Source organism: Pelophylax lessonae (genome assembly GCF_965119305.1).
Source record: "Pelophylax lessonae genome assembly, chromosome: 1".
NCBI classification, from domain to species: Eukaryota; Metazoa; Chordata; class Amphibia; order Anura; family Ranidae; genus Pelophylax; species Pelophylax lessonae.
In genome coordinates, this window is record NC_138768.1 from 521786161 (window position 1) to 521798567 (window position 12407).

At 42.6% G+C, this 12407-nt stretch overlaps 1 protein-coding gene across 5 annotated transcripts in view; it reads right to left on the reverse strand.

Moving 5' to 3' along the window:
• Window positions 1-12407, reverse strand: part of SEPTIN11 (septin 11) — a 182014-nt gene that overhangs the window by 14385 nt on the left and 155222 nt on the right. Inside the window, exon 10 of one of the 5 annotated variants that reach the window (XM_082264719.1) lies at window positions 255-1102. The exons of 3 other annotated variants lie outside the window; for them this stretch is intronic. In XM_082264719.1, coding sequence (XP_082120845.1) covers window positions 1048-1102 — 55 coding nt within the window. In that variant the 3' untranslated portion in view covers window positions 255-1047. Of the gene's footprint in view, window positions 1-254; window positions 1103-1319; window positions 2291-12407 lie in introns of those variants that run through there. One more of the 5 variants, XM_082264717.1, reaches the window with a different exon arrangement.

Genomic DNA, 12407 nt, shown 5'->3' on the forward strand with positions numbered 1-12407 from the left:
AATGAAATTAAGGCTTGAAAGATTCACTGCATAAATTAATTGTGTGAATCATATACTTATTTTGGCTTTCTTCTCAACATAAAAATGTCTAACTATATATAAAAAAAGAAAAATATAAAAAGTGCAATATTTCGATAAATCAATATACACAGCTGTAACCAAATTAGCAAAAGTTGGGCTAAAGGCGACTAATCTATCAATTTTATGTAGATGGGCTCCAATCAGGTGGGCTTTTAGCTGTGCTACCAGAATGAATAAACACACTTCTATCCAGTCCTTGAGGACCAAGGCTCAACCCCAGTGAAAGCAGACATTCTGTGGGCTGAAGAAATCTTACAATTACAATGCTACACATCAGAAACTGATCAACGCAGCTGAAATTCAGCACACAAAATGGCTGCTTGCACTATGAGTAGGCAACTATTCACATTAAGGCTGAAATTCCTGAGATAAGCCATGGTTTATTTGACAATATCTATTCTACTATGTAAAACATGGCAGAAAAAAATTAGCCCAAAAATGTGAAGCTGGAAATAAAAGAATCCTAAAATTTCATTTAAATGTGCAATACAGACACAAAAGCAAAAGCAGCACACAAAAAGACAACCAGAACATGACTTTTTGAACACTTATAAATGAATGACCAAACGTAACTAATGGTTAGGAAACTGGTTTATGATCAGATTTCTGGCCCTGCATCTATAGATTAGCCTATATGCTCTAGTGTTCCTGCTCAGTGATGTTTGCATAGTGGTCTTTTCCATTCCTAGTGCTACCCAGAGCCATGTTTAGTTAGTGAGAAATAAAATCAAACACTGCCCCATGAAGGTAATATCAAGTTTCAAAGATGCATATTGGATGCATTCAAGCACGCTTGGCTTGCAAGCGATGGAATCAGCTGCAGGCAGAGTGGGATGTGCATTTCTGGAGGGGTGGGGAAGGAGGAGTGATCTAGGTGAACTTGTGAACAAGAAAAGAGACAGGCTACCTAGCTATGAGCAGAAAGGATCAGGTAAAACAGCATCAGAAGAGAAAGAAATCCAGAAGTCAATAGGTAAACATGGGTCGCCACTTCTTGGAATGTATCAGAAAGGGTAAGGAGCTGTCCAGGAAAAATGGCATAGAAAGAGAATATAAGACACAGTTTAGTCAGTTTTCTTACCATGTATGCCAGTACAACATCTGCTTGGAATGGCAATGTGGACAGCTTACTCTTAAACTTGAAAAGAACAGCAATGGACAGGGGTCAAGGAGCTCCTTCACACACATACATACACACATCCTGCCCTCTGAAGTAAATGTACAGAAATGAGGAATACTTAAAAATTACATTTATTGGAGCTCTGTAACACTTTATAAACCAGGAAGGTTCTTGTTGCTTTGTAAGCCAGTTGCCTTACCTAACTATAGTGCACCACAAGGAAAATTTAGGCCCAGGACATAGAAAATAAAGCAAAAGCATGAAGCTGCTGCATGAAGCCAAGACCTACAATGCTGCCATAGCACCCTCTCTACAAAAATTAGAATACAGGCTTATTGACAGGAAGGTGGGATTTTTTTTCTTTGCTGTTATATGCTTACAGTTAGCAGCAATATTAAAAAAAAAAATCACAAAATTGTTTTGTTTCATTTTGTCAGTTCCACCTTAACCAGGGTGAAATGTTCTGTATTGCTGTGATGTCAGATTTCAGCAAATTAGATGTGCAAAGCTGAATGGAACAATTCACACTGGTGTTCGAGGGGAATTAGAGATGATTTTCTAAGACAGTTTTAGCTATACGAGCAAACTATTTACAAATTAAATGAGAAATCAACACAATATGTAAATACCTAGTAAAAGAAAAGAAAAAAATCAAGGATTAACTTAAAGAATGTTCAACTGAATTTTTTTTAGTGGTAGTCACACTTAGACTGCTCATTAGTCAGCTGACTAAAAGCAGCCATATCGTCTGATGTCCGAAGAGCAGTCCTGTTGAGGGGTCCATTCTAAATACATGCAGGTAAAATCTTCAAGGATTAGATAGGTTTAAGCCAGCAGGAGCAAGAGTGACTGGCAAAGGCACACATTTTTGCCATTCGGAGCAGGCCAGGCTTGGCAACATTCACTTCCCAGCAACAAAACAAAGAGTCCAAATGCACGCAGTCTTTCCCACGTGCAGCCAAACATGATGTGTTTAGTGAGTAATTAGTGATCTGTGTCGAGGAACACAAATGGCAGGGACACATTACTGCAAAAAGCAGGTGAATGGCAGGGCATCCTGGGCTTGGCACACTTTATGTGAAGCTTGCGCTGTAAGTTAAAAGAAAATAAAAACAAAACACACACAAAGGGGGAGACATACAAAAAACACTCACATTAGAAATAGAAAACTGGAAATTAAAGAAAAAATATAAAACAAAACACAACAAAACGAGCACCATTCATCTTTGGAGAAGATGGCCCTTCCTTGATCATATTCACATTGCACAAAATACACACAAAAGAATATCAACAAACCAAGTCCATTTATGGTTTATGTGCCAAGCTCCTACATGTATTGATATATATATTTTTTACTACACATCAGTGGCTAGCTGCCAAAACGTTAAAATCATTTCCAAGGACACCCTAAAAAGATTGTGATAAAATATGTTCTGCACAATACTGTGTCAAAAATATTATGTTATATTGTTTATATTGCTCTGTGATAATAGTTATATATATATAAAAAAATAAGTAGAATGAGGAGAATTTATCTTAGGCAGCTGTGCATGGTAATTAATTAGCTTCTATTTTTCATTGGCTGCTCCAGTGTTAATAAATTATACTAAATGGATGAATCACCTAGAAAAAGAGGTTTACTGTATAACTTGAAGAAAATTTTGTAGAAATATTGCTAGCTGTCACTGAAAACCAGGAGATGGCACAGTGTCACAGAAAGACAGCACAGTAAGTATTAGGCTACATTCACACCTGAGCGTAGCGTTTTCGCGCGGTTTTTTTACAGCGATTTTTACCGCGATTTACAGGCGTTTTTTGTGCAGGTGTTTTTAGATTGAATAGAGACCAATGGAAAATGCCTGTAATCTGCCCAAAAAGAAGCTCATGTACTTTTTTGAGCGTTGGGTGTTTTGCTCACAGCGTCAAAACGCTCAGATGTGAACAGGGGCCATTGAAATTAATAGGATTTGTCTTGTTGGGCGTTTTGAGAGCTGATCATAGAGCAGAAAAACTCCCCAAAAATGCCCCAAAACGCCTACATGTGAACGGAGCCTTAGAAAGGGAAGTGAGAAGAGATGGGGGGGAAGAAGAGAGACAAGAAAGGAAGGTAATGGGAAGGTAAAAGGGGAGTAAAGATAAGAAAAATGAAAAGAAGAATATTCTATATGAAATTCTAAGTTTTCTATGTCAGAGTTTGACACATATACCAAATGTATGGATTTGCATAACGCAGGTGTAGGAAAAAATTCTGTTAGTACAGCATAAAAAATACTTGCTTAAAACAACTTAAAAATGATTGTAAAATAATGGGGCTTCATATACAGTAATAAATATGTTGCTCTTTTAGGTTTTTTTTTTTTGTTTAGCTGCCAAGCAGCATGTTGGGGAGACAGTCCACTGCTTTCACACGCAAGCAGCAGCCAGGGTCTCCAACATGCTGCCAGCACAGAGTATTTTACTTCTTGCTACAGCAAGTAGCTAAAAGCCTTAAAAAGCCAGGATACTTATAATCATATGTGAAGCCCGACTGCATTACAGCAATAAATACAGGTGGTTTAATTTGTCTTTAAAAGCAATACCCACAGTACACTCAAGAATAATAAAAAAAATGAAATTGCAAATAGTTAAATAGCATGTAATATATAGCGCTTATGATTTTTGATAAAAAAAAAAATAGATCATTTAAACCAAGGATTACCCCAAATAAGTGCCCATGTCATCTATTATGATTTCTATAAATCTCTAAAATACTCCCAAAATAAATTTGATTTCCAATTTTAAAAGTATTTCATTAGTATCCAACATAATTATACTCTGATAAAGGAAAAGCTTTCTTCTAAATGCTGGGATCAGCACCAAAAAAGGTGAGGGGTCTCTGATTTAAATGATCTGCTGGTACATATTTAAGTAACTTTTCAGAAAAAGAAATTCTACACAAAGACTAAGCATCTATTAAATGTTGCATTCCATTGAGTTAATTCCAATTGAGCATAACATTACAAGTAATTCTTTCTGACAGTCATGGTATACAATACTGTTAAAACTGGCAAACGGACTCGTTTACAAATATACTGAACATATATAAATGGGCAGATCTAAATATAAAATACATGATCCCTTTCTTACAGGTATTCGAACTTTGTACAAGTTTTACGTCACCAAAAATATAAGAAAAGCCAATTCTTTTATGGTTTTAAGGACTAGAACAGTGGAAAATGTGTGAGGGGAAAGAATAGCTTCTCATTTTGGCATAGCACACAATATTTATTTTAAAATTTACAGCCTGTACCTTTACATGAATTTGCCCCTTCTCAGCAATGTTATAGGCTACCTAGACTAACCAGACACCTAGTTGTGACATGAGAACTGTATTCAATGTTGTACACCAAGCCAAATCCTCAAAATAATTGAGTTTATTGGCTCTTTAAAAAAAATAAATAAATAGTCTGCGTTATAGCTTTATATCTGGAAGGCCATGTTACAATGAGACCAGGGTCTCAGTGCAAAGAAAAGGCAGATAGTCAGTATTGGACTGTATTTGTTGTTGTTCAATCCAATAAAGTACTTCATGACATTACCCTAGTGATAGGCCACATGCTGTAATGCAACTATCTTCACTATTCTATTTATTTAAAATTTGCCAATTACTTCCTATTTTGTATAAAACAAGAACTTGGACCTCTGGTTTACAAGTGGAGTTTTTCAAGTATTTCCTGACAGCTTTTATTAGAGAAAGATTGATGTTTAATTTAAAACCAGTAACTTCCTTCTTTGGACACACACTTCTGCATATCCTACTGAGACAACTGAGTCATTTTTGATGTTCAGGAGGTCAAAAGGAAAATGAGAAAACAAGTTCCTTTAAAAGTAATTAGCACATGCTTATACGCACATATAGCAATTAAAATGTTACCAACGAAAGAAAAGGGGGGTAAAAGTGTGGAACATATCTCTACAACTGTGACTCTGAAAAACAGCATTTTGAATGGGCAGTAAATCCATTTCCTGGAACACAGACAGGACACAGGCTTTTTAAAATCATTACAGCTGGGTTATATGCCGGTGCCACATGTTTATTGAACACTAGGTAAAAAGAAAAGCCAGGGCTCGACAAACCCCGGGCGCCAGGTCGCATTTGCGACTAGAATTAGCGACCTGGCGCCTGGGGTGCCCTGCAGGAGGTGTCCTGTCCCTTTTGCTCCCCCACCTCCTCCCCGAGTGCACGGACTTCCGGAAATTGAGGCCCCGGCTTTTCGGCCTTCTTCTGTGAAGATGAGAGGCTTCAAATGGGGAACTGGTGCCCTCTTGTGGTGGCCGGGAGTAATGACTGTTTCCACTGCCTGTTCTCAATGCATTCCCATCTCCTTCCCAAGAGGAGATGAGGGGGAAGTTTTTGCAGGCTTCATCTCCCTGTCCACTTACCTTTGCTTAAAGGTAAGTGGACAGGGAGTGTGGTTATTATTAATTTATTTTTTAAATTAAAAAAAAATAAATAATAATAATAATTTTTTTCTTTTTTTTTTTAAATTATGAAAAAAAAAATGATTTTTCTTTTTTTTTTTCAATTATTATTATTAAAAAAAAATTATATATATATAATCTTTTTTTTCCTTCATCGCCATGCCACAGCCACAGCCGAAGGCCCCTTTCACATGGGCTGTCTGATCAGGTCCGCCTGTCAGTTTTGTAGTAAGCAGTAGAAAGATCATAAGAACAGAAAGGAAGACCCTATGCACTGTATTGTACTCAAGGAAACCGATTTTATTGGCAAGTCAAAAATCCTATCCTACTGATCGTACAAGTAAAGGACACAGGCTTCTTTCAATCATCATGATTGGGATGTCCATCCAAAAAGCAGACCAAATAAGGGGTGGGTAACACAGCAAATAACACCAACTGGCCCAGATGAACCCAGGCCAAGAGGTGCTCAACAGACTTAGAGAGCAGCTTGTAGCACCTAAAGCCCCGTACACACGTACCGATGGTCGGCTTACAAATGTTCCTCTTTTCTCCCCGGGATGTCGGTGTCTGCTGAAAAGTGCAAAGACAGCACAAGGACAGCACAAGAATTTTGTCCGCCGACTGCAGAAGTGATGTCATGTAATGGTTAACTTTCCCTGTGTTTTCTATTTTCTGAGCATGCCCAGTCTTGCAAATCTGCGGTCTGTCGGCCGAATTGTGTACTGACAGGCGAACAATCGTCTGTTCTGGTGTCGGCATACAAATATTTTCATGTTTGCAAGAAAGACTTTTGTCCGCGGATTGTGCGCAGACATCTGTCGGAGGCACCATACTAACACGCGTACAATCGGCAGATCCTTCGTCCACCGACGTTTGTATGCCGACGATCGGTACGTGTGTACGGGCCTTTAGATCTGAAACCGACATCAGAGGAGGCTTGAACATCCACCTAGTAAAATTTAAACGTGTGAACATAAACCTGGGTGTCCACCTTGCAAATCTGGGAAACTGATGTCTGATGCTGAAAAGCCCACAAAGCAAAAAAATATACAGTATTGCGTACTTAAAGAGGAAGTAAAGTCATTTTTTTTTCCCTTTACCTGCAAAGTAAAAGCATAATGTGCTAGTATGCATCGCATACTAGCACACACAAACTGTAAAGTTTTGCCCAACAGAGGATCAATTTCACTTCCCTTACAGCAGCACAACCTCTGGCGCCTCCTGGTTGATTCATGTGGCCATGGTTGTGGCATTCAACAACTCATTGGATGTCCTCACAATAAAGGATTCCAGTGTTAAAGGGACAACCAAAATGCCTTGAGTTCCAGAATGATTACTGCAAAGGGAGATTCCTCCGATAACCAAATCTCCAGTACCAATAGAGTTTTCAGGACTTCCCCTTAGCCAGAGAAGCTATCATCAATTGTGATACCTTCCACAAATGTGGAGGAAAGGGCTTCCCTAACTCCAGCGCTTGAATGGAAATTCACCATGCTAGAGTGGGAGAGAGAGAAAATCTCTATAGAAGGTGGATTGTCTCAGAAAAAAGAGAGGTCCATCACCTGGAGGTAGTTGCATATACATTAACCCAGTCATAATGATTTAAAGAAGCCTGTGTCCTCAGCTGGTTGATCAAGAAATGTTAATACCTTAGTTCTCTCACCTAAAGTTCTGTAACAACTCCAAAAACTGCAACAGACATTGCTGCAGACTACTATAAGGCTGCTCCTTCAAGGGCTCATTCACACCAGATGCTTTGGGGCTATTCTAGTTGCCATTTCCAAAATTCCTTGTTTTTAATGGGGTCAGTTCATAACACGACGGTGCTGTAATATGCGGCGAAAGGAAAAATACTGCATGGAGTAACTTTCAGTGCAGCAGGTTGCAACACAGACCAACACATCACAACTGCGTTAAAGAGAACTGTATTGAGATGTTATAAGTTCTGTGAAAGAATTAGGCTCCATGCACACAGGGCGTCATAAAAACGTGCTCCAAAGCTGTTTACATAACGCCGGGAAACAACAGCTGTAAAAACGTGCTTTCAGTAGCTTTTTCTACTAGCGTTATTGCACGTTTGGCCACAGTAGCTGTTAGCAGCGTTTTTTTCTGCCTCCATTCAAAATCAATGGTTCCCTATGGGAGCCTATTGATTTGAATGGAAGTCACACCGCAGGTCGGATCAGGGTGATCCGACTTGCGGTGCGACCTGCACTGTGAGAATCTTGAGGGGGAACTCCACGCCAAAATGGGGAAAAAAACGGCGTGGGGTTCCCCCCCAGGTTCCAAACCAGGCCCTTCGGATCTGGTATGGAATTTGAGGGTAGCCCCACGCCGAAAAAACGGCGTGGGGTCCCCCCCAAAATCCATACCAGACCCTTATCCGAGCATGCAGTCCGGCATGCCAGGAAAGGGGAGGGGACGAGCGAGCGGCCCCACCCCCCCTGGATCATACCAGGCCACACGCCCTCAACATGGGGGGGGTGTGGGTGCTTTGGGGCAGGGGGGGGCTCTGCACCCCGCACCTCAAAGCACCTTGCCCCCATGTTGATGAGGACAAGGGCCTCATCCCCACAACCCTGGCCGGTGGTTGTGGGGGTCTGCGGGCAGGGGGCTCATCGGAATCTGGAAGCCCCCTTTAACAAGGGGGCCCCGATCCCGGACCCCCTCCCTATGTGAATGGGTATGGGGTACACTGTACCCCTACTCATTCACCCCATAAAATGCAGTGTATGGAAATAACGACAGGAGACGTTTTGGAAAATTTATTAAAAATCTTCATCCGGTTCTTGTCCTCTCCGGGGGTCTTCTCCTCTCCGAGGGTCTTCTGCTCTTTTGCTGTCCGCCCTTCTTGTCTTCTCCTCTCCGGGGTCTTCTGCTGTCTTCTGCTCTTTTGCTGTCCGCCCTTCTTGTCTTCTCCTCTCCGGGGTCTTCTGCTGTCTTCTGCTCTTTTGCTGTCCGCCCTTCTTGTCTTCTCCTCTCCGGGGGTCTTCTGCTGTCTTCTCCTCTCCGGGGGTCTTCTGCTGTCCGCCCTTCTGCTGTCCAATCTTCTTGTCTTCTCCTCTCCGGTCTTCTGCTCTTTTGCTGTCGGCTGTCGGCTGTCCTTCTTCCTCCGGTCCTCCTCCTCCGACGTCTTCAGCGATTATGCCGGCCTCTGGTCTCTGCAGCTTATTATATAGCCATTAGGGGCGTGGTCGCCAGATGACGTCATCGGGAGACCACGCCCCCTTGTGTCACAGATGACGTCATCTGTGACACAAGGGGGCGTGGTCTCCCGATGACGTCATCTGGCGACCACGCCCCTAATGGCTATATAATAAGCTGCAGAGACCAGAGGCCGGCATAATCGCTGAAGACGTCGGAGGAGGAGGACCGGAGGAAGAAGGACAGCCGACAGCCGACAGCAAAAGAGCAGAAGACCGGAGAGGAGAAGACAAGAAGATTGGACAGCAGAAGGGCGGACAGCAGAAGACCCCCGGAGAGGAGAAGACAGCAGAAGACCCCCGGAGAGGAGAAGACAAGAAGGGCGGACAGCAAAAGAGCAGAAGACCCTCGGAGAGGAGAAGACCCCCGGAGAGGACAAGAGCCGGATGAAGATTTTTAATAAATTTTCCAAAACGTCTCCTGTCGTTATTTCCATACACTGCATTTTATGGGGTGAATGAGTAGGGGTACAGTGTACCCCATACCCATTCACATAGGGAGGGGGTCCGGGATCGGGGGCCCCCTTGTTAAAGGGGGCTTCCAGATTCCGATGAGCCCCCTGCCCGCAGACCCCCACAACCACCGGCCAGGGTTGTGGGGATGAGGCCCTTGTCCTCATCAACATGGGGGCAAGGTGCTTTGAGGTGCGGGGTGCAGAGCCCCCCCTGCCCCAAAGCACCCACACCCCCCCCATGTTGAGGGCGTGTGGCCTGGTATGATCCAGGGGGGGTGGGGCCGCTCGCTCGTCCCCTCCCCTTTCCTGGCATGCCGGACTGCATGCTCGGATAAGGGTCTGGTATGGATTTTGGGGGGGACCCTACGCCGTTTTTTCGGCATGGGGCTACCCTCAAATTCCATACCAGATCCGAAGGGCCTGGTTTGGAACCTGGGGGGGATCCCAACGCCGTTTTTTTCCCCATTTTGGCGTGAAGTTCCCCCTCAAGATTCTCACAGTGCAGGTCACACCGCAAGTCGGTTCACCCCGATCCGACCTGCGGTGTGACTTCCATTTAAATCAATAGGCTCCCATAGGGAACCATTGATTTTGAATGGAAGAAAAAAAACGTATAACGTGGCTTAACGCACGTTAAGCAACGTTATGGAGCCTTATGGAGCCTTTAGCAGCGTCAGACGTTTTTTGCAGCTTGACGCTGGAGCTCCTGAACCCACAGTTCCTGGGTTTTTTTTGGAGCTGTAAAACGCCTATGCCACTTGGAGCTCCTAAAAGCTCTATGTGTGCATGAGGCCATAGAATAACATGGATGGGCGTTCTGCAGCTGCAAAAAAAAACGTCTGACGCTGCTAACAGCAGCTGTAAAAACGTCCAGTGTGCATGAGGCCTTAAACAGTGTGATGCTCCAAGCTTGGTGCATCTGCATGGTATCCCACAGTGTCCACCAGGGGCTGTGTGATCAGCGTGGCTTGCTGGTATGAACAGGCCCTGTTGCGCAAACATGAAATAACATGCACTTAACTACTATGCTCAGCACTGAATAGAGGGTATTTAAAAAATAAAGCCTCTTACTAAGAAATACTGTCTTTATAAAATAATAAAGACTGTTAGTAATAAGGGATTGAAAAAAGTGCCTTGCAAGCCTGAGGATTTGTTGTTCAGAAATACACTGCGGGGAATTTACTAAGACTGGAGCACAAAGAATACGGAGCAGGTGTGCATGGCAAACAATCAGCTTCTATATTTAATTTTCAAAACGTAAAGTGGAACTAAAGTCAGCAATACTCCGATGTACTGTTTCTCACCAGCATCTTCTACCTGGCTACTTCCAGGTGTCAGACTGCGTTCTTCATCAGCCAGCTCAGGATGACGTCACTCGTGCACATGCACAGGGGTTTAGTCATTACAGCACACAGGATCTGTGCTGGAATACAAACAGAGTTGTGCTTGTGGGGCTAAGTGCCTATTGCAAAGAAGATTGCAAGCAGACTGCAAGGCTGCCTACTCGCAGTCTTTTAAACTGAGACTTTAGTTTCACTTTAACTGAACTAGCTGAAGTTAGAAGTTGAGCTGTTGATTGGTTACTATGAACAGCTTCTCCATATTCTCTCTGCTCCAGTTTTAGAAAATGTCCTCCTTTTGTCAGTTGGTAGATTTATATGAGGGGCTGTTTAAGACCCTAATATATTTTCATTGATATAGAAGCCCATGGGTAGCAAAAGAGCTACCGCAAAAAAGAGCAGTGTTGACTCTACTCTGGCATAGCCTAAACTATGTAAATGTAATGCAATGACTAACCACTTAAATTTTGTGATAAATAAATTAATGAAAACTGTTAGCATAAAAGTGATCAGTTCTTTATTGCTCTTCTATGAGCACTTAGGTAAAATGTCACACCTTATCTGCTCTCCTGTCCATTCAAGATTTAGTGTAGTAATAAATTTGCTAATCCATTAAAGTGGAATTGCAGAGAGAAGAGAAATTAAGCATTTATACTCCCCTAGAGGGCTGTAGAATCAGTCCATTGCTGCTACACCAAGAACTGATCAATCAAAGGTTTCTGATTGCTCAGTTCCCAGGTCCACTCTGAGCAGAGCATTGACTGCTCCTTCAGCGCTTACCGGAGCGCCGGACTGTAGAGAGGGCAGGAGCAGCTTAGAGGTTAAGCCGGTTGTGGGTCGGGCTCCCTCACAGAAGTTCCAAACTAAGTGCATTCCTGTGACCCAAAGAAGTATGGTAAAAAGCTTTGGCCATAGTTCTTTAATGTTTTTTTTTCTCTCTAAAATATACACATGAAAGAGGTCATATATATATATATATATATATATATACACACACACACACACACACACACACTGTATCTTACTAAAGTGAGTACACCCTCACATTTTTGTAAATATTTTATTATATATTTTCATGGGGCAACACTGAAGAAATGACACTTTGCTACAATGTAGTGAGTGTACAGCTTGTATAACAGTGTAAATTTGCTGCCCCCTCAGAATAACTCACACAGCCACTAATGTCCAAACCGCTGGCAACAAAAATGACTACACCCCTAAGTGAAAATGTCCAAATTGGGCCAAATTAGGCATTTTCCCTCCCCGGTGTCATGTGACTCATTATCGTTACAAGGTCTCAGGTGTGAATGGGGTGCAGGTCAGTTAAATTTGGTGTTATCGCTCTCACTCTCTCATACTGGTCACTGGAAGTTCAACATGGCACCTCATGTCAAAGAACTCTCTGAGGATCTGAAAAAAAATAATTATTGCTCTACATAAAGATGGCCTAGGCTATAAGAAGATTGCCAAGACCCTGAAACGGTGGCCAAGACCATACAGAGGTTTAACAGGACAGGTTCCACTCAGAAAAGGACTCGCCATGGTCAACCAAAGAAGTTGAGTGCACGTGATTAGCGTCATATTCAGAGGTTGTCTTTGGGAAATAGACGTATGAGTACTGCCAGCGTTGCTGCAGAGGTTGAAGGAGTGGGGTTCAGCCTGTCAGTGCTCAGACCATACGCCACACACTGAATCAAATCGCTCTGCATGGGTGTCATCCCAGAAGGAAGCCTCTTCTAAAGATGAT